A 22,742-nucleotide genomic window follows, 5' to 3' on the forward strand; every position below is an offset into this window, starting at 1 on the left:
GCCCGGTAGGCCCCACCGGGCTGCACCGCTGCCTCCCGCCGTGTCTCTCCACAGTCAGCCTGGTTCTTCTGCAGCGCTCTAAGCGCCGCCACTGTCACCGCTCACTCTGTGTCCCCAGCGGCTCCCTCTGCTCTCACCAGCACCACAGAGGGGGCCGCTGCTGCTCCGTCACAAGCCGCTGGGCGTGAGGCCGGGCCCTCCGTCCGGCCGCACAATGGCGGCCGCAGCCTTCGGGCACCCGCCGCAGTCTCTGCAGCCGTCAGCAGGGAAAGAGGGGCTCCTCTGTATCGCCTGTTGCACTCCGCAGGTGCCCCCCGGTACAGGGAACAGTCAGCACCCCCCCGGCCACATATCGGCTCCGCTATAATTGCTTAAGTAGGCAGTGGACCACCGGAGCTCCACGGAAAGCCGTCTCACAGCATCGCCGCCCAGGCCATGCCCCCCCCGTTTGTTTGTTTTTTAAACCACCCTCCCTATTTCTTCTCTTTAAGTGTCAGCAGGACACGCTGTAAACACTCGGAATTTAGTTGGTCGGAATGAAAAAGTGTGATCCGCCCATTCATTGGAGCCAGTTCTTCATTTGTGCTGGTGGTTGCAGGTGCCAGACTGAATTTATGCTGGTGGATGCCGGTGCAAGTATTTCATTTCTGCTTGTGGTTGCCGGTGGGCATAACCACCGCTTACTTTAGGGGACCAGGGCTCATTTCACTTCTTACCATACTGCTGCCCCTGCCCAGACCCTAGCCAAAGTGCCTTGGGTGCCTCTGCTTCCTGTCCCTTATACCCACCACTAATCCAAACTCAAACATTTCTGGTCAGCTCAGCACACTGTACACCGCTAGCTTTGCACTTCAATAAACGTGTGGTCTTCACTACTTTGTTGTGCCGCCAGCAAATGCCACGGCCTGCTCACAATGCTGCTACCTGCATCAGTCTACAGCCTGAATGTGAGCCCGGACCCAAGCCCCCATGACCTTCTAGCAGGTGATCTTTTGGGCAAGCAGGGCAAACCTGCTACCCGACAAACTCACAAGCAGTTATTAAGCAATGTTATGACGTTGGCCACCAGCACCATTTTTTTCTTTTTATAAAATAAGCACGACTGAAGCATCTAGAAATCGACCTGCACTCACTCTACCATCTATTCATCCATGCATCAATTTTCCATATGCACATCTATCCATCCATATAACAGTTTCCATCATCCAGGGCGTCTTCTGGTCATGCATGCATGCATCCATCCTTCTAGACAGACTCTGCCATTCACTCATCCACCCATCCATGTACACATTCACAAGAACACCATTCATTTATCCACATGCAATCTTCCATCCTTCCTTCTATCCATCTACCCACGCACCCATCCATCCATCTGTCCATCATGCAGAGCATCCACCCTTTCCTGGACACTGTTCCAATGCAGCAGCATCTCAGCACCAACTCAGTATCACTCAGCACCATCAGTGTGACCTCAGCACCACCTCATTATCACTTCGCACCAGTGCAGCACATCAGCCAGTCCAGCACCAACTGAGCATCAGCGTAGCACCACCACTTAAGCGTAGCACCACCACTTCAGCCAGCACCACCTCTGCCTTGGTGCACCACCACAGCCCCACCTCACCTGTGCACCAGCACAACCCCACCTCAGCAGCAATTCGACACCAACGCAGAATCACTTAAGCATCAGCGCAGTACCACCTTAGCATCAGTGCAGCACCACCTCAGAATTAGCACAGCACCAACTCAGCCTCACCTGAGCACCAGCTCAGCACCATCACCACCTCAGTATCACTCAGCACCACCTGAGCACCACCACAGCATCAACACTGCACCACCTCCTAATCAGCGCAACAGCAATGCAGCACCACTTCAGCATCAGCGCAGCAGCACCTCAGCACAAGCGCAGCAGCACCTCAGCACAAGCACAGCAACACCTCAGCCCCAGTGCAGTACCACGTCAACATCAGCACAATCTCTGCATCAGCACAGCTCCACCTCCGCATAAGTGCACCACCCCAGCAGCAATACAGCACCAATGTAGCACCACTTCAGCACCAGTACCTAAGAATCCGCACTGCATCACCTCAGCAGAGTACCAACTCAGCATTACTCAGCACCGCCTGAGCATCATTGCAGCACCACCACCTCAGCATGACTCAACACCACAGCGTCATTCAGCACCACCACAGCATCACCCGAGCATCACCTCCGCACCAGCACACCACAACCTTAAAAACCCTCAGCACCAACTGAGTACCATACAGCATCACCTAAGAATCATCTTCACATCAGCACACCACCACCTCGGCATCACTCAGCACCACCTGAGTATCATACAGCACAGCTCTGCAACAGCACCCTACCACTCCACCACCACTTCACTCTTTCAATGGGTTCTGGCATCTGTTGATTCTCCCCTAGTGTCCGTCCACTGCTTATGTTGTAATTCAGGCACTATTTCCATACCTCCACCCTCCCGTTGTTTATGCCATTAGAACAGGCAAGAAGAAGTTGCAGGTATTGCAAGGACAAAAAAACTACAAGACATTTTTTATGTTAACTTTTTTTAATAAGGCTGTTCAGTTGTACATAATGTCTTCTTGGTTATGTACACGGTAACAAAAATGCTTATAATACTTTTTTATTACAACTTTTCAACATGCTGCGCAGGTGCCACCCTGCTCTACAACATAGATTAAAACCATTGGCAAAGCCAAAAGCTCTGGCTAAAACATTTATACGGTTCCAAAGGCGAGACCTATTGGCTATGCCAAGGATTGTTTTGTACATTTTTTTGGGGGTTTCGCAACACAGTATATTTCACAACCATCATTGTCGCTGTAGTAGATGCAAGGAAACACAGGATTATTTCCTTGCAGATTTGAACATTTACTCACCAACACCCCCCACTCCTCTGGCTGCTCATGTGGTGATGTAGTTCAACATTTGAAATCTATTAATATAAAGCATGTGGCCAATGCTGCAGTTCTCTTCAGTGCTGCAGAAACATGTTACTAAATCTATTACATTTGTGTCCGTAATCTCTGTGTTTCGTTGGGGCATAGTATTCCAGTGCTTATTTCACTTTACCTATAACAATTGGTAAGTTTTTTTTCCACCTCATTGTTGTGTCCCCCACTCTCTGCACTCCATCATTTCGCAGATCTTATAGCATCATTCTTCACACTGCCAGGTTGTCTTCCCATCAGTTATCCCGTCTCACATGTTTCACTCCAATCTCTTCGGCCACCGCCCATTCAAACACATCCAGCAACCAGTCTGCACATTCGGGTGGGTGTGTGTTCATCCATTTAATGTCAATTGCCTTTTTAGCCACCACAAGCCCCAACACCAAGAATTTGAAACTACGTTTTTTTTCTTGGAGGGGCTGGGATTCATCTCAGCAATATTTCACATGGGGTGTCCGTGATCTCCCATCCCATTGCCATTTTTAGACTTTGGAAAAGCGTCCCGCCAACGACCGCACAACTCCACACTACATACACAAAGTCCGCCTCGGGTGTACCACATCGTGGGCACCTGCTGACTGGGTGAGGTAAATGGCGTGTAGGGTTTTTGGTAAGAGGTATGCCTGGTGTACGTATTTTTATACTGTAAAAGTTTAAAGTGTGCATTTGAACTCACCCTGCACGTCTGTGTGTACCCTGTGCCAGTCTGGGGTGTCAGCTCATCACCGAGCAACTCTTCCCCATTTACTGTGTGCCTTTGGGGCAAATTTCTGTAGGTTTTTGAGGGCAATGGTTTCTCAGGAAAACGGGGCCAAATCTTACGCTAAGTGGCTGATATCTTGGTGTATTGCAGGTATTGTCCAGAACCCAACCCAACGCGAACGAGTCAATCTCGTCGTCCTGCATGAGAATATTGCCACCCAAGATACAGGACGTCACAATCTCCTCTCCTCATTTCTGTATCGACGTGACTTTCGTTGTCAGCAAACGGTTTTAATACCCAGATCAGCATAACGCGCGATGAAGGACCCTCATAACCACCTGTTCCCAGACGTGCCACACTTGTCAGATCATAAATGGGTGTGACTTCGGAATCTGTGCCCTACGCATAAGCAGCTCCAGAAGAGTATGCTTCCCACACAAGCCCCTCAGCAGCCTTTACTCCAGTTTTATCCTTCTCATCGAGCCAATGGATGTTAAAGGTGGGCCGCCAGATAATAAAAGCTCAAGATTGGGAAGTTCGATGGCTCCCCGTTCTTACGCTTGTTTCAATATGGTCAGTCCTATTCTCTTCCATTTTGTGGCCCAGAGGAGAACTATTAGACTGTACAGAAAAGGGGGTGGTGATGAACAGAGTGTCTGAATTAAGCAGACCACTCTTACCCAGTCCAAAGATCAGGGCTTGATCCATCACCGTTATTTAGCTCACTGCCCCATCCCAGCTCAGAACCTGGCTATATGCAAATTAGTCTGTCCCTGGCCCAGTGCATCATGGGAACAGGGCAGACCAAACTACCAAGCCAATTCTTCACCAGAAAGGAGACAAGCTACCGGGGACCGGTTTCTGGCATTTCAGCCTCGTCGGCCCGGCTTGCTTGAATCCTGATGGAGCAGTGAGCAAGGGACTCATGTCTGAGTATACCCTGCCACACCTATAGTGGCCAAAATCGATTCAGAAAAGGGGGATTCAAGCAAGCCGGGCCGAAGACGCCTGAAATGGCAGAAACCGGTCCCCGGAAGCTTGTTTCCTTCCCAGTACAAGAATTGGCTTGGTAGTTTGGTTTGCCCTGTTCCCATCATGCACTGGGACAGGAACAGACTAATTTGCATATAGCCAAGTTCTGAGCTGGGATGGTGCAGTGAGCTAAAAAACGGTGATGGATCAAGCCCTGATCTTTGGACTGGGTAAGAGTGGTCTGCTTAATTCAGGCACTCTGTTCATCACCACCCCCTTTTCTGAATCATTTTGTCCACCATAAGCGTGGAAGGGTATACTCAGATGTGAGTCCCTTGCTCATTGCACCATCAGGATTCAAGCAAGCCGGGCCGAAGACGCCTGAAATGGCAGAAACCGGTCCCCGGAAGCTTGTTTCCTTCCCAGTACAAGAATTGGCTTGGTAGTTTGGTTTGCCCTGTTCCCATCATGCACTGGGACAGGAACAGACTAATTTGCATATAGCCAAGTTCTGAGCTGGGATGGTGCAGTGAGCTAAAAAACGGTGATGGATCAAGCCCTGATCTTTGGACTGGGTAAGAGTGGTCTGCTTAATTCAGGCACTCTGTTCATCACCACCCCCTTTTCTGAATTATTAGACTGTACAGCTCTTTCAAGTAATGTCTAGGAATCTCATATAGCGTACCCTGTAGAACATACAGGCAGCACCACCATTTTTAGGTCTCTTCTATGCATCGCGCATGCGCTGCATATGAGAGGACCTCATGTAATCGATCCGCTTTTCTCCCCAAAAACGTGCCCGCTTTGCATTGCTTTCTATTGCAAGGAATGCCCATTTGGCGATTGCCTTGCGGGAGTGAATGGCGCCATATGTTAGCAATTATCACGCTCACTCCCGCAAGGTAAACGCTGCTGCGTCCCTGCTCTCGGCCACACTCCCCCTCCCCTCCTCCCACTTGTAAAGAGGAAAGACTGCGTGATAAGATAGCAATGTTACGTTTGAAGAAGCAGTGCCATCTGTGCAGCGTGACGAAGGACGGGGGGGTGGGGGAGGCTGACAAACTCCCTCTGTCTTTTTCCAGGAAGAATGCCTGTAGCAGGCGAGGCAGCAACCCCCAGGCAACGATGGCCATCGCACGCTGCGTTTGCCCATTCTCTTAGGAAAGCAGATGATCACAGGGCCGAGACCCAAAATGAAGTTTGCTACACCCTACAAAGGCATTACTGACAGAAGTAGCAGGTGTGCTGGGGTCATATACTGGAAAAAATGACCCTTCGGCCACATGCTGCACCTTGCTTTCTTTCTGACAAGTGCGAGTGTGCTGTTTATTAAACAGGCTGAGGTTTTCCAGTTGTAACACCGCAAGTGAATGTAATTTACGTTTACAAAATACTGAATGTGAAGTGCTGGCAGACGTGACCACTGACCGTCTCAAAGCGACTCACTCTATCTGGATAGCATCATGCCCCTTCACTTTGGCCTGTTTGGACTGACAACAGAAGCACGAGGACAGGGTTTAACTCTGTGCAAACGTTTCCTTTGTTACGCACCGGCTACAGAGGTTTAAAATGTACATAAATAAAAACAACTGCAGAAGTCCATTTTCTGGAAGCAATCTTCATAGAGTAACAAGATGTGCATACTCAGTAGTGCACAAAGGCCTGGCACAGGGCAATGGCAGGGTTTCCTTCTATCGTCTGCCCCTCTGGAGACTGCAAAGTGCATCAATGCACTGCTATAAACAGTAGCAATGATACACATAGGGAGGAGCATAGTGTGGCATTTGTAATGTCTTATTCACCTTCATTTTGCTTTGCTTATGTACTGTTTACATTTATTATGCTATGTAATTTGCATTACTCTGTGGAACCCCAATGACAAAGTGCTGGTTTAGTTCTAGAACATGAGATGTTGGTCAGTTGCCTGCTGTTTTTGGAACTGATCGGTGGTTGAATCGTTCGTGGGTCCTTTTAATTAAAGGATTTATCGTTTTACTTCAACGTGGCTACAGTATCCTTTTTATACACCAGAAGCGGGTCACATGATCTCTGTTGGTGATCACTACACCAAGTGCGCCATGAATGGAGTTAAACAGCATTTATAATTTTCATGGACACATGCATGTAAACTTTGTTGTCGGGTCCCGAGAGATAACTGCTTATGAATATAGACTTTTTCCAGCAGTCTAAAGCCTTGTGAAAACATAAATCCCTTTTACTCATCCATGTGCAATGCATGAAGACATTTAGAGTGATGCTGGTATTGCCTGCCCAGCTGCAGAAATGTGAGGATGGGTATGACTAAGTATGCTAACGTGTGAAAGGGCACCAAATGGATACAAAGACTGAAGTCAACAAGCATTGGCATAGCCAATAGGTCTCGCCTTTGGGGCCTTATAAGTATTTAGTAATGCAGCACAATATCCTTCCTGGAACAACATCAACTGTTGCATGGCTAAACACTTAAAAGGTCCCAAAGGCGAGACCTATTGGCTATGCCAATGCTTGTAACTAAGTCCGCCCTACCCATCAATGAGAGAGGGAAGGCCCTCCAGAACTGGTCCGAAGCTGTACGCTTTTATGTTATGCTTCTATTGTTGTGATGTGTGAGTTGTTTTTGTGTTAACTGTTCATTTGTGTTGGAATGCTCTCTTGTGCTTTAGGTGTGTTGTGTTCCGTCTTGTGTTTCTGCTGCTCTTCGTGTGTTTTGTGCTTTCTCTAGTCATGTTTTGATTGTATTATCTTTTGCTATTGTGGTGTTGGTGTCGTATTGAGGTATTGAGTGCATGTGCTGTGTTATTTGTTCTTGTGCACTGAGTTGCTCTGTGTTGGGATGTGTTATAGTGAATATTTGTTTTTTTCTGTTGGTGTATTATTGCATTTTATTGTGTGTCCTTATTGTGTTATTTTATTGTACTATTGTGTTGTATGATGTTATCTTGTAATTGCAGTTGTGGTGTGGTGGTGTTCTATGGAGTGTCTGCCGTGTTCATGTGGTGTTATTTTATGAGTTATATTGGTATGCTGTGCATCTGCGGCTTAAGTCAAACCCATCAAATGTAAAAGGGAAAATTTGAGTTACCCGTAGTTATTTTAATATTGCTATCAAAGAATGGGTCAGCTTCACCAGAGGCACCATGTTAGCATTACCAAACATTGATGAAGGTAAGTGTGTAACTGTGAGGTTGCAGCGTTGTGTGATGGATGTGAAAGAAACAATATAACACGACCCAGAACTGGTTGGTAATTTCGAAATCAGGGTTCTGACTCCCTAATCACATCTTCACCCCAGCGTAACACGGATAGGATGCAGTGGCCTATTCGCATTCCAAGGTCAGTCTATTTTTAATACACATAGAAAATTGTGTGGTTGGTGCACATTCAGTGACAGTTGCAGTAAGGGCAGAAGGTGGCACTTTCAGCCCAGCATGTAACTGCAAATGCTGCATATTCAGCGAGAGCCACAATGAGTGACTTGCGGTGCTGTCATTTTGTTCTACGATTGGGTCACTAACAATTGCATTGGATGTTATATTCGGATTTAAACAGATAAGTACTTTCTGTGTTACACTGGTGGATGTGACATATGTTCATTGCGTGGTGTGCTCTTTTTTGTTATCTTTGAGCATTTGTGGTATTCGTGTTCAACTTGTAGGAGTGGTCTCTTTCTCCTTTTACATGAAACCTGTGAAAGTGGCCCGTAATTCGTTAACGATGGTCTGCGTTTCTTTTGGGAATGTGAAATGTACATTACTGATGGATTCAGTCTGTGCACATTGTTATTGAGCTCTGTGTTCCATTGGTAGATTTGATCTGTTCCATGAGTGTGGTTTATTTTTCATTGTTGGGTGGTGGGTGTGACTGCAGTCTGTGTTTAATGTACTATTCACAAAGTATATACATATTTACACAAAGGGCAGTGAAGCGCAAAAGCCATGTAAAACACCTTCACAATATAATTTCTTGTTCAGCCTTCAGTATGCGTGAGGGGAAGCTGCGCAAATTTAGTGCACACGAACGATTATATCAAGTAATTCAACAAATTAGTCCGAGTCCAGCAGAAAGAATAACTATAATCTCTGCTGGGTAGTATTTGCTGTCTGTTCTGTAAGAAATCCAATGAAAACGAAGGGCACATTCATACCCGCTAGGGTCCTACAAGCTTGGCATGCATTGGGCCAAGGAAGGTCTAGAGCTTACGTCACATCCTCTGCCCCCACTCTAGCAGGGCGCGCCGTGCTCACCTGATCATCCAGTATGGTAGTGTATGCTCTCTTTGTGAGAGGTAGGGGCACATTACAACGGCAGGCTATTTGCTCTCCTCATTCACTTGACGGCCAGGCGAGAAGGGACCAACACAGCTCTGCCTCACAGAATCTCAGAGGCCGCGTACATGCTTGAACTGGCAACAATTAATCTGATTTGTAATGGGATGGCTGCTGGTGTAGTTATCCAATTAAAATACAGACCAGTTCATTTAAAAAAGATTAGCAACCCAACCCGTACATTTGAAGTAGATAACACGGAAAGATTACATGATTTTTTTTAAAGAAAAAAGCAAAATACGACACGTTTGTAATCTGCTGTAATTAACATGCATTACTATTTACACAGATTGCATGCATACGTCTTTAAAGGGATAAGATGGGATTCGAACCGGTTACCTAGAGATCAACACGATTAGACTGAAGGACGCTCCGTAGCTGAGCAGTATAATTGTCAGCTATTAATATGAGGCGCCATATTTTACTCTTGCTGCCTGTAGCTACACAATATTTCCAACTAAAGTGTGCACTGGAAGCTTCTTTTCCTACCCTTGTGCTCTTACTGTGACCAGACTATTCTCTCCAAGAAGTCTGCGCAATGAACCCGAGTGCTCTTTGCGACGTACAGCCGAGCAGTAGATGCTAAACAGCTCCCAGAGGAGCCGATCTGCACAGGAGCAAGAGCAAGACACCATGCGCAGAGCAGGCAAACGGCCACGGGTCGCTTGAAACAATTGGGGGCGCCCACTGGGGCTCTCACGAGACTGAATGCTTCTCGCAAACACAGTAGCATTTTACAGATTGCGGCTCCCACCACTACTCTCCCTCAAGGTTTCCAGTGCATAAACACAACAATATTAAGATTGTGTGTTAACTGCAAACAACGTATGAAACTACGTGTACACGAAGCAGATACACTAATGTAAGCACAAAGTTGGAGCTGCTGCTGGGGCGAGCTCATCCGCAGCAGCTTTCATATACGAGGCCAGGGCCAACTGCAGGGAAGTTGCTCAGTCTCTACTCGTAATGATGTTATATGAACTTATACAAAAGGACTTGAGGTCACAGTGCTCTAAATGTGATATAATTTACAAATATAGCCAGGCATCGAACAACAAAGTTGATAACGTGACTTGAGAACAAATATCTGTTAAAATATTTTATGTTTCTAAATGTGCACAATATATACATACAACTGGCCTCTTTAGTCCAAAATGATCAATAAGTGACACACACATCTGTAAATCCCGTTAATGAGAAATAACAAAAACATTTTTTCAATCCATTCTTTCTTGAGAGAATTAGCGTTTGGATGTCAAGGTCAGCGTAGAAGACACTCTAAAGATTTGAGGCAGCATATTGCTGAGTTGGTAAAACATTTCTTCCGAGATACTCTGGAAAAAAAGGAAAACTGAATTAAAATTAAGAATCTCATTGCTATACATTTGCATTGCATATATATGAAGCATTACATCACTAAAGCAGGCACTTTTTAAATTCATTGGAGAACGGAACTGACCTTAGGACGTCAGGCCTAGCAGGTTGTCCCTATGCAGGTTACAACAGACTTCTTTACTCATTCACTTCATCTTTCTCTCTTTATCTCTTCAACTTGCTACCTGTGCTTTATTTTAACCACATTCTTCCATTTCTTCCCTCTTTCTGTCTCCTCTAGTTAATCCAGAAGTTTTCAATCGTCCTGTCCTCAAGCCTCCTCCGTCCTTTTTTTTTGCCCTCCTTAATTATTGCTTCCTGTACACCTTGAATGCCTCCTGCTTGAATGTTTGCGGGCCATCAAGGCATTCTTTTACCCTTTTATATTGGGTGCATATAATTCTAAGTGTTCAGTCTGTTGAGATCAGCATGAAAGCACTGGTGAAAAAACAACTGTTAAGGTCATAATACAATCCAGCTGCATAACATATCACACAATATATTCTTCACAACTTCAGAAATGAATGTCCACCATTTATGATTAATGGCCCACATTTTAAATTAAAGAGTACTACCACAAAACATGACAAACATCAAATCTCAAATCCTTAGGGATGATAGTTAGCATGGATGTCTATGGGGAGTTATTTTATTTCTCCAATTTTTATTTCTTCAACTTTTCAATAACAAGGCAATCATAGTTTTTACAATACAGTCAAGACATGTGTACATATTCCTGATAGCCAAGAATGGTTTACTGTTTAACTTTGATAATGGAACATAACAAAACCATTGATGTTAAGTTGAATACCTGTTAGAACTGTATGGTATATATCTGTTAATTGATGTACTGCCAGGTCGTTTGCTGGTTATGTAATACAAATATTTATAAAAAAAGAACATTTCGAATACCCTCTGGTAACAAATCAAGGCAACTTGATTCTGACCCAATCACCAACCTTGACCGCCAACCGCTCCTCTGGATTTTTAGCCATATATTTTCTTTGTGCAACCTCATGCCTCTCCCCCTCCATAATTTGTGCCTGTTTCTCATCTGACACCTCCAAACTATTCATCCATGAATGCACCAATTTGGTTGCAGCCAACCTTCCCTTGAGCAAAGCAAAGAGGGACATCGCATTAACTGCATTAGGGGTGGTATGTATTGCCCATAACAAATCATTCAACTTTCGAATCCAAACCAAACCATTTGCTAAAGACAATTGCACATTTTCCTTAACCCCTTCCACGCTCATGACGAGCTGGGCTCGTCATGAGGTAGTCTCCGCGCACGCTCATGACGAGCCCAGCTCGTCACGTAACATGCGATTTAAAAAAACTCAGCGTACGGGCGGCATTCCGCCCGCACGCATGCGGTTAATGACTCTGTTGCATCTATCCACAAGTCCATTAATCCTGGGGTGATACAATGAAGTAGTCACATGCTTTACCTGACCCAGACAAAATAAATAGATATTTCATGCGAACCGATGCCCACTGTCCTAGATGTCGTTTGGTAAATGCCGACCTCCTTCACATGCTATAGGGTTGCCCTTCTCTTAGGGCCTACTGGCAGTATGTTACCACCTAATTGGCCAAGTGCGCCAGGCATATGGTTGCCACATGTGGGAAACATGTATCCTGGTCTTATGTCGCAGTTCAAAGGAACACTAAGTCACCTCCTGGTTTATCGACCTGGGGTTGCTGACGGACAATCGTTTAATCACTAAAAGGTGGAAGCTAACATAGCCCTCTCCTACGATAGCACGGACTCGCTTACTACTGACTTGGACACAGGCTGAAGGCGCCGTACTGCGTAGGGAGGACACATTGGGATTACACGAAATCTCGCTCGCTATCAATTGAGATGGTATATTGCAAGACGTCCAAAATGACCAGTGCTCTGACGTGGAGCACTCTGCTACTGTGGACGTGGTAAAGATGACAGTCATGGCAACATAGAATTACATTTAATGGGCATGCACAGGAGGCGAGGCATCGGGCTGCCCTTTGTAAGCGCTCCAGGTGCATGAGATTCCTAAAGAGACAACATGCAAGACAGCAGATGGTAATTGCATGTAGAGGGGGAGCTAAGGGTGGGCAGGAGTGACCTGAGTTGGGCAGAGCTTTACTTTTCTTTTCTTCTTAGGCCTAGTTTAAACTTCCCATCCCCATCACCAAGCTCCATCATGGCTATTTGCCATTGCCTGTAGCTCATATACCCAGATCTCCTTTCCAACAGCAGCATGCAATTCACATTAGGAATAGACAGCACAGCAGATCCTACTATGGACACTGATGCCCTGTGATCCGACATCAAGTGGGAAAGGCGATATACACTAGTCCACCAAACAGTAAGCTGCTTCACCGCAGACCTCATTTTGTTCTTCAAGTGGCTCTATGAAAGGAGCTTCTGCATATTTTTATGTAATCGCTGTGAAAAATGTTATTGCAGTAATGCTGACCTATACGCTGTACCTGTATTTTGTCTCATGCTAAAAAATCAATACAAAGATTTAAACAAAAAAATGAAGTAGTCTCATGCTTTACACCCCAATGACTCATGAATTTCCTACAGTCACCTGACGTAAACTGTACTCCATAGTCAGTCACCAACTCAACCAGTGCTCCTTCCCTCAAGAAAAACACATGTAAAAACTTTACCATCTCCGTTGTATTAACTCCCTCACAAATTCAACTTCAATCCATCGTGAGTGATAATCCATTAGCACAATGCCATACCTACAACTCTCCTAAAGCATGTTCACGGGGCCAACGATGTCCAGGCCTAGTTTAATCCACGATTTGTCCGGAACTTGTACTGCCTCAACAGGACCTGGTACAGTCACTTGACAATTATCACTAATTGAGCAGGCCACGCAATCTCTCAACCAATGCTCCACCACTTTATCCATGCCTGACCACAAAAATGTGTCCTTAATTCTTCTTTTCATCGCTCTCACTCCAACATGCCCCTCATGTGCCAATTTTAATACCTTAGAGCACACTCCTTGGGGTGCCATCAACAAGTCTGCGCATCTAGGAATTCCATTAGAGACACTCAATTCTTAAAACACTTCTTTAAAAACCTTCACAGAGTCATCTACATTCCCCTTGGGCCAACCCTTGTTCAAACATGATATGAGTTCTTGCAATACCTTACCTCATGTCTCCACTCCTCATCCATGAAGCCCTCTACATCTGCTGAAGTACACGCAACCACACAAAAAATGTCATCCTTGGCCTCTTCACATATTTCATATGCAACCAAAGGCAATCATGACAAACAATCCGTAAAGACATTTTAAACTCCTGTAATGTATTCAAATTTAAATTGGAACTCATGCAATCGGTAATGCCATTTGACAATTCTGGGAGTTGCTTTGCAAGCTCCCTTGGTGGTGACCAGTTTGAGCAAAGGTTTGTGGTCCATCCGTAAGGTAAACTCCAGACCCCATAAATATTTTCTAAAATGGTCCACACCCTACCAAGATGCTAACGCTTCCCTCTCAATAAATGAATGCGTGCTCTCAGCTCCATGAAGGGCACAGGTGAGACAAACACCACCACCTCATCCATACCATCATGTGATTGCATTAACACTGCTCCCAATCCATACTAACATCCACAACTATAATATATGGATCACAAGAATCAAACGGTTTAAGAGGAATTGAGTCTGAAACCTCCTCCTTAATCAGACTGAACTCCTTGCTGACATCCTCCCCCACACAAACTTTTCTTCAGCAAAAGTCTCACCGTTTTCGTCCTTTTAGGGCCAAAATGTGCATAAAACTCTAGCATGCGAAAAAAGATAATGTAATCGATCTTTACTCTGCGGTGGAGGGAATTCTTTAATGGCCTTAACTAGACTCTCCTTTGGCTCCACCCCTTTAGCAGACAACTTGTGTCCCAAATATTCCACACTGGTCACGGCAAATCGGCATTTGGTTGGTTTCAAAGTCACCCCTCTTTCCTTCAGAATGGCCAACAGCAAAGCTAAGGCTTTGTCAAGTAACAATTCATCTGGCCCAAAAATCAGTATTTCGTCCTGAAAACACCTGACATTGGCAATGCCTTAAAAAATGGTGTCAACTACTCGCTGGAACACAGATGAAGCGGAAGCAAAGCCAAATAGCATAAGCTTAAACCTGTAAGCTCCACCAAACGTGACAAAAGAGGTTAAGTGACTAGAATCCTGATCTAATGAGATTTAATGGTAGACATAGGACATATCCAAAGCCATGAAAATCTTCGCCCCCTTCAGAGTGGTCAACGTGTCAGTAATGTTTGGTAGACGATGTCTATCAGCCCATATCGTCTCATTTAAATCTCTCAGGTCAATACACATCCACAACGTCTTTTTTTAATTTCTCGCCAAAACAACCGGAGACAGCCACTCCAAATTCACTTTTGGTTCAATTATACCTTTTCACACAGTTTTGTAAGTTCTTTGTTCAACTCCTCACTCATGGTAATCAGAACATTGCCATGTTCACATGTTTCACAGCGACGGGCCCAATCTACTGTTTTGCAAGCAGAAAAAATATTCGTTTGGCCCTTGCGTGTAGAAACAGCCCGTCGGCCTGGAGGACAACTCCGATATGAAAGAGCTCCTGGTTCTGCAGCATCTGACTTCCGCGACTTCTTGCACAGCTCACAGGTGCCACGACTCAACTGAAATGCCACCCTGATGGTAGAGAAAACCCGCGTTTCGTCTCTCTACATGTCCCCAGTGAAAAGGTTCATCCTAATGAGGACACTGGACCGTGATGCTTCACCCACATAATGATCCCGGGTTCCCTATTCTAAACCTCCCAGCAACATTCCAACCAGCTAATCCCAATAGTTATCTATTGAAAAACGGCCAGATAGGATCCCAAGATGAAGAAAATACCCTGGACCACCACCAACTCAAAGAGATAGAGCATACTCCTGCTTTCCTTCTGTGAAAAATATTAATACTGGCTGTATGAAACTCCTGCTTAAGAGGTCTGTTATTCTGAATATGCTTTAGGCACCTTTTGACTTTTGTTTCACCAGCAAATCCAATTGGTCTGGCTTTATAAAAACAACCTTATCAGGCAAAATACTGGAATACTAAAACCTGGTCCTATATCAATTAGAAAACCATTGCATTGGGTCATTAAAAGATATATCTCATTATCTTTTTATGACTCAAGTAATTTGCATGATTAGGTTGTTGACATTTGGAGGACATACTTATTGTTATGTTAAGTTTATAAGGTGCTCAGCTACCCAAGGGGTTTACCCAGCCTGAAAAGGAGAGAAGGGGAGAGAAGTTACAAGTTAAACAGCCAAGTTTTCAAACCTCTTCGAAAGTTTCCATAAACTGTTTCATTACGTAGTGAAAAAGGAAGAGAGTTCCACAGAGAAGGTCCTAGGAAGGCAAAAGATCGGCCTAGCATACGCATCAGTCTGATTTTAGGAACAGTATATTAAAACTGAGTAGTAGAGCGTAGAGTACGTGAGGCTAAGTACGGTTGAACTAAAGATTGCAGGTATTGTGGGGCCACCATGTAGCTAATGTCCAGGCATTGTCTAAGCATTTCAGTAACTCCTAATAAAGTTGTTTCAGTTGAAAACCCTGCTCTAAAACCAGATTGTGAAGGATGTAAGAAGTTATGGGTCTCGATAAAGGAAGATAATTGGGAATTTATATGGTTTTCCAACATTTTGGGAAGAGTCGGAAGCAGTGAGATTGGTCGAAAGTCAGAGGGCTGAGAAGGGTCAGCATTGGCCGTCTTTAAAAGCGGGAGAACCATGGCATGCTTCCATTCAGGGGGGACTAGTCCCTCCTGTAAGGAGGCATTAAGGAGCTCCATTAATAGCATAAGGGAAGGCGATGCAAGTTGCTACAGCACAGAAATGGGGAGTAAATATCCTGGGGAGCCAGATTTTAAGCTGAATATATATTTTCAACTTTACTTACAAAAAAGTGGGCACGGTCATCACATTGAGTTGCATTAAGGACAAGAGGGGTAGTCTGACTTTCTGAACGAGATAGTGCTTTAGAAAAGTAGTAAAGAGTAAAGATAGTGCTTTAACCACCTTGAACAGGGTCTTGGAGCAGTTCTGAGCTTTAGAAATTGTAGAGGAGACATATTCCGCTCAGGCTGTTTTGCACAGAGTGATTTATAGGCCAAATTGGCTTCCGGGGCATAGCTTTTCCTCCATTTACTTTCCAAGATTTTACATTTAGTTTTTTCATTTTTTAGCCTTTCGGAAACCAGGGTGCAGGGGTCTGGTGATTATTAATCCGCTTGTTGGAAAGAGGGAGACCGATATCAATAGAATTTAAAATCCACTTTTGAATGGCCCAAAAAATCCGCAATTGCTATTTGTTTAATTGCAGGTGTGCTGTTGAACAAAAGAATATTTAAAGCTCTTATATCAAGCTTTCCCCAATTTCTAGTTTTGAACTTGGTTCCCGTCGGGACCAATGGGTCCGGAGTAACTTTTATCCGAATAGGAACAGCAAAATGGTCTGACCAGCACAGAGGAAGAGCTGGGGGACAACAAATATCATCCAAAGAAGGAAAAAATGGGGTCTAATAAATGACCAGCCACATGAGTTAAACCGGAGTTGCAGAGTTGAATAGTCATTGCTTCGAGGTCGGCAATGAATGCAGCGCTTTTTACACATGCTGGGTCTTCAAGATGGATGTTCAGAACACTGAGGATGGTAAAGTTAGCAGCGTTCAAAAGTTAAGGGGTCACTAGATTGGGAAAAGACGAAGCCCATGGCCCAGAAGGTTCAGGGGGACGATAAACCAGTATACCCAAGAAGGTAAACCGGGGTGAAAGTTTGATTTTAAATAAAGATGCCTCGCAGAAGATCGAGGGTAAATCTTCGAATTTACAATTGAAAGTCTTCTTATAGACAATAGCTATACCGCCATTAATCTTTAATTCTCTGTCTTTTCTGACAATGGCGTAATTAGGGGGAGTGCTGAAACTAGGTTGGGACCTGTACTGTCATGCAGCCAGATCTCGGTAGGAAAAATAGCATCAGGTTGCTCACTGATCAAAAGGTCAAAAAATGTCTGACTTGTGTTTAGGGAGCGAGCGACAGTTGATGTTATAAAAAGTAAAATCCTTAGATGAAAGTGTGATATTTTGTAGAATATGTCCCTGTGGCTCTATATTAGTAGATGTTTCTATGACAGTCTCTTTAGGCCGTGTTGTACCCTCATAATCCATCTGCATCACCACATTGAAGGCAAATTTGCAGTGTGAGCATCTAGGGGATTCTTCATCCAAGTTGCATATAGTGCAATTAGAGAGGGGCGTACTATGAAAATCGAGTAGATGTTTACAAGAGTAGCTGAGCTTAATCCCCTTTGTTGAGCCAGGGGTCATGGCCCCTGGTCCCGGTCGGGCTTGGACGGGCGCAGACAGGCTTGGCTTAAGCACGCCTTCGGCGCACCTACTGCGCACGTCCGCTGCGCTTCTGTTCTCTGGCCCTTAAATGGTGTCAGTCAGGACAGCGTGCAGCCACTAGAGCGCTAACCGAAGGGATCGCTTGTCACAAAAAAATGGCCGCCCGGAAAAGAAACCACCGGTAAAGTGTGTGGTGAAAGTTGAGTATAACACACTCAGCGTATGTCAAACATAAAATCAAGAGAACGGTAAAATACAATGTATACCTCTTGACTCTCCTGAGGGGATTGATTCAAGCTAACAATGCCTGCAAATACAAACATGAAGAAATGAGGTTTGTATGAGATGAAACAAAGCCAGACCTATTGGCTTTGCCAATTGTTGTTTAATACTAAATGGGCGGCTGCTGAAATGGAGACTATGCTCTGAAATGTGTGTGGTCAATCCTTTACCCTATTAGGAAAACGTAAGCAATCCAACAGATAGTGGACATTTCAAACACCACCAACAGGGGGCTTAGTGGGTGGCTCATACCCCCATGTATGGAAGACAGAGACTTCTTTTGTGTTTAGGTCTAGCCTAAAGACAGTTGCATCAGTATGCAAACCTCATGTGTTCCAAAAAATAAATACATATAAAGGGACTCTAAATCAACACACTTTCACCATTGGTCTATTCAAATGCCACTCCAATTATGCTCCCTCCCACCAAAGCACAAGTGTAAATCAATGTACAAGCCTACGACAGCCATTGGAGGTTTTTACTTTGAGTAACTACATTATGTCCTTACAAATGTATACATACACCTAAAAAAATGTTTTTTCAAATTTTTAACTTTTAGACACTCGTACTTCCCCAGAGACTGTTAGGCCCTATGTATGGTAGGATGTCAGTAACAATTTTTATAGCACTCAAGAAATGTAATGCAAGTTGTGTTATCGCATTACTAGAAACCAGCTTTGGTATTTTTATTTATTACACCATGATATTATAATACGGTGCATATTAGCTTCTTGTCTGTCACATGATGATTACGCCACAGTTTAGTAGTGTCTGCAGTGCTCACATCTGGTGAGATGGCATTTGGTTTCTATTTCTAGGACACTATACCTGGAAAGAATAACTGTAATCTTTCCAATTTGTTGTTGCATCATGCTTCTCTCCATATTTACAGGTATCGGTCCAACTGAACCCAAGGAATCTGTAAGTCTGTGATTTGATTAAATGAATGAATGTTTTCACTTCAAGTACTACAACACAACCATGATATCTCAGAAAGTGCAAGTAAATACCCTAACTGTAGGATAGTGTCACCACGTTTATAGATATTAAGGGATCTACTACAATGAGGTCCTGAGGAAACCCACCAGACCTGTTCTAGGCCAAAGTGGCTGAAACATGTTTACCACCCTCGTTTGTGATGTGGGGGCCTCTTAATATATCCCCTTTAACTTCCCTCTTGTTCCTTATCTTACCCTAGTACCCAGAAACGTAAAACATTTTGCCAGAATACTTGAGGTAATTTTATACACCTAATACAGATCATATCTGAAATTCCCCTTTAAAGAGCTCCCTCTGTAGTGATGTCCTTTCTAGGCCCACTTTGGTTGCCCCTTAGTTTAGCATATTAGATGCTTTAGGCAGCTTCTGCTTGCACAGGCCCATATAACACTTCTGTTTTGTGACATTATTTTAGAATTATACTGTACATGTTGTTTTGTTATTCAGTGACTCTTCTTTGGATTTCGGCTGCACAATTCATACAAGGACTTATAGGATACATAACACCATTTTGTACTGTTTTCTGCTCGGCATTTCGGGAGAGAGACTTGTCCTGAAACGAACACACGTCAGTTATGGTGTCCGTTGCAAATTCCAGAGATCACTAATATGCCCCTTTGCTTACATAGTAAGAATAGGCCTAGACAGATAGATAATTTGTTATGGTTGGGTTGTTCATTGCAAACAGTCTGCTAGTACTGTTGATTACTTTGCTTAGTTGTATTTGTCTACTCATCGCAGCACACCTGCTGCATAGTAATTATGATAGTTTCACTAAATGTATTGTAAACTTCCATCATGTCTTTCCTTTGTATACTAAGGGCATTTATGAGTAAGGTACAATATATGATTATCTGTTTCCATGGTTCCATCAGGGACTAGAGGTTCATGTTCTAGGTTTACCAAAATCACCTGCTAATCTGGGAAGAAAAGAAGTTCAGGTGAGGCACTGTGAGCTAGCCCAGATTTGGGTTGCCAGGTACTGAGTTGGTAGAAGGAGACAGTCCCTACATTCTGACGTCCTGACATCCCAAGGCACAGAAACCCTTCAACACTTCCCTCAGGGTGTTGAGCCCGCCAAAACACAGTAGGTACTCTGGGTGCATGACATAGGCATAAATGTTGCAGCTTTGGCAGAGGCAAAGCGGAGGGTAGTCCCACAGGTCAGGAGCTGCTTTTCAACTGCACACCACTATAGATTAACTATCCTTGGCTCATACAATTAGTGGTTAAATTGTTCAATAAGATCTTCGTGAATCTTTTGCACTCTGAGCCCACCAGGTCAGTGTCACACTTCAGTTAAACTCATGTTCGTTTTTATAAACCTTTGTATTCTGTGGTCTAATACCAGCACTCTCTTAACCCGTGTGAATCTTTGCAATACCTAGATTCATACCAAATTATCCTCTGGCAGCAATAAGACATTTTAAGAAACATGGATGAGTGCACCTTGGTCTCTCCCAGTTATTTAACCACAACAAAAATATGAAAAAGTTAATGGTTGGTTAATCCGAGTCAACAAAAGAGGAAGTGGTGAAGAGAGACACTGTAGGGCGCTACAGTATCTGTGTTTGCAATATATATATTGTGCTTCTCCTATGAATTCACCTCTAGGAAATGACAAAGACAACTTGCAAGATAGTGTAAACAGACATCCTGTCCAATGCCTTTGAAACCCAAATTGACAACACACCTTCCTAATGATTTATCCAACTGGGTTTCCTGCTGTTACTCGTACTATTCCTGGGTCTTGTTGCTAGGACATCTGAAGGTTGTTGTACTGTTTACGTGAAGGTCCACATACACAAAACAGTCCACCGTTTAATCCCTCCGAGTATCATTATTTCTCTGCGACATATCTGATGCACAGAAACCAGAACCTGTGAGGTTCTAGGCAAGAAGTGCGCTGCACAGGGAAGTGGCCATCCCCAGTCACAGCAATGCACCATGGTGACAGCCCTTTATCTTCATGGTGGCCCCACTTGGCATTCAGGGTCACTGACTTGAGCTGCAGACGGCCCAACTGGTGTGGTAATACCCACTAGGCCCTTGGTTTCACACTACACTTAACGTGTCCACTCAACAGGACCTCACTCCCTCCAGGCACTCTCCTCAGCCTCAAAGAGTCCTCTGGTCTCGCTAATCTGCAACTACTGTTTGGCAATTTGGGAAACTCAAGCTCGCTTTTTTATAATCTGTTTCCAGACACAGATGTGATTTAGCCTCTCGACCTTTAAAATTAATACTGTGGATTTTGCTTCCTTTGAAGTGCCTCCTACTCTATCCTGCAATTCGTCCCAGGAGCAGTCTGTGTCAACAGGAGCGACTCCAATCTTGAGCCCCACAACACAGGCCAGGGAATGTCTAGAGGCTCACGTCTGGATATCAGCCTTGCTTCACTGATACATTCCTAAAAAAGGTTACAAAGGTCCCAGCCCTTCTCTTTAGGATTCCCTGTCTCTGCAGTGCTTCCCTCTTCAGTCCCATCATCTCTCTGATATTTGGAAGAGAATGTGGCCTAACAGCTAGGGCGGTCGACCTCGGAGCTGGGGAACTGAGTACGAGTCTCAGCAGGGACACTCAACATTGTGTGTTTCTGGGCAAATCACTTAATCTCCCCATGCCTAACAAAAAAATTTATGTGTCCGTCTGTAATGTAACTGGAGCTCATGTAAAGCGCTCTGATACCTTCGGGTCTAGTTTGTGGTATATAAAACTCTACAAAAAAAGATATTTACCCAGGCCAACCGACCTTTCAAGAAACAAAGAGGTCTTTTGAAGAGCAGATGAGACCCTGACTCCCTTTCTTCCAGTGTGTGCGTCTCAACCCGCACTTTCCAAAGCCTTCAGTTTTCAACATGGCATCCACATGCCTCCATGTACTCTACCACAAACAGGCACACATTCATTACTGCACACCCTCACAAAGGGGTGCGCTGCACATTGCTACATACTAACATGATGTAGGCCAAGCGAGAGTTAAGTATACAGCAACGGAACTTTACACGAGTGAGCCTGTAAGGCCTATTCCAATAACCGAGGTAAAAAGGCATGTTCCCTCTACTGATCAATATGACAAAAACAGTATGCGGCCACCACCGCACTCATGCTAATTAACTCTTGGTAAGGGCAGTAGCCCTTTACCACTACCAGGATAATACTTTGTGTGTCCATCCCTGTGTAGCAAGACCCCAATCCGTGAGTCAGGCCTAGGTCATGCCGCGCACACAAAGGATCTGTGTTTGCGCAGGACTAAAGAATCAGTACTAATTATTCAGAGAACGTTGCTGAGGGGCATTCAGGGTCGGTGTGCACTCCTGTCACCATGTAGGAGTGGATTTTTTCTTTCAAACACTTCCTTTCCAGGTTTAGGAACATTCCACTATGGAGGGTTTAAACATAACCATAGATTACCTAGACTCTGGCTACTCTTTAAAAAAAATCTGTTGCCGCTGTCTGGGTCTAAATAGTATGTTTGGCTAAGTTAAACTGCTTTCAACATGCGTGCTATATTGTGTTCAAATCTTTTAATTTGTGTTTGTGAACACCATGGCTATGTCCACACATAGGTGGCACAGAAAGAGACAAGTTGACAAGTGACGCCTGAATTTACATGAGTTAGCACATTAAATTCAAACCCACTGGATTAAGCAGGTCTTGTTTTCAATGTGCTTGCTGCCTCTGGAATTTACCATTTTTCAGCAGAGAGAC

At 44.4% G+C, this 22,742-nt stretch overlaps 1 protein-coding gene across 4 annotated transcripts in view; it reads right to left on the bottom strand.

The window, feature by feature from the left end:
- Positions 1 to 10,056: 10,056 nt before the first annotated feature.
- The window catches only part of FERRY3 (FERRY endosomal RAB5 effector complex subunit 3), a 586,640-nt gene continuing 573,954 nt past the window's right edge, over positions 10,057 to 22,742 (bottom strand). For all 4 annotated transcript variants that reach the window (XM_078673965.1, XM_078673966.1, XM_078673967.1 and 1 more), the window contains one exon: positions 10,057 to 10,306. In XM_078673965.1, the coding sequence (XP_078530091.1) occupies positions 10,214 to 10,306 (93 nt within the window). In that variant the 3' untranslated portion in view covers positions 10,057 to 10,213. The remainder of the gene's footprint in view (positions 10,307 to 22,742) is intronic.

Source organism: Lissotriton helveticus, chromosome 1_1, assembly GCF_964261635.1.
Source record: "Lissotriton helveticus chromosome 1_1, aLisHel1.1, whole genome shotgun sequence".
NCBI lineage: Eukaryota > Metazoa > Chordata > Amphibia > Caudata > Salamandridae > Lissotriton > Lissotriton helveticus.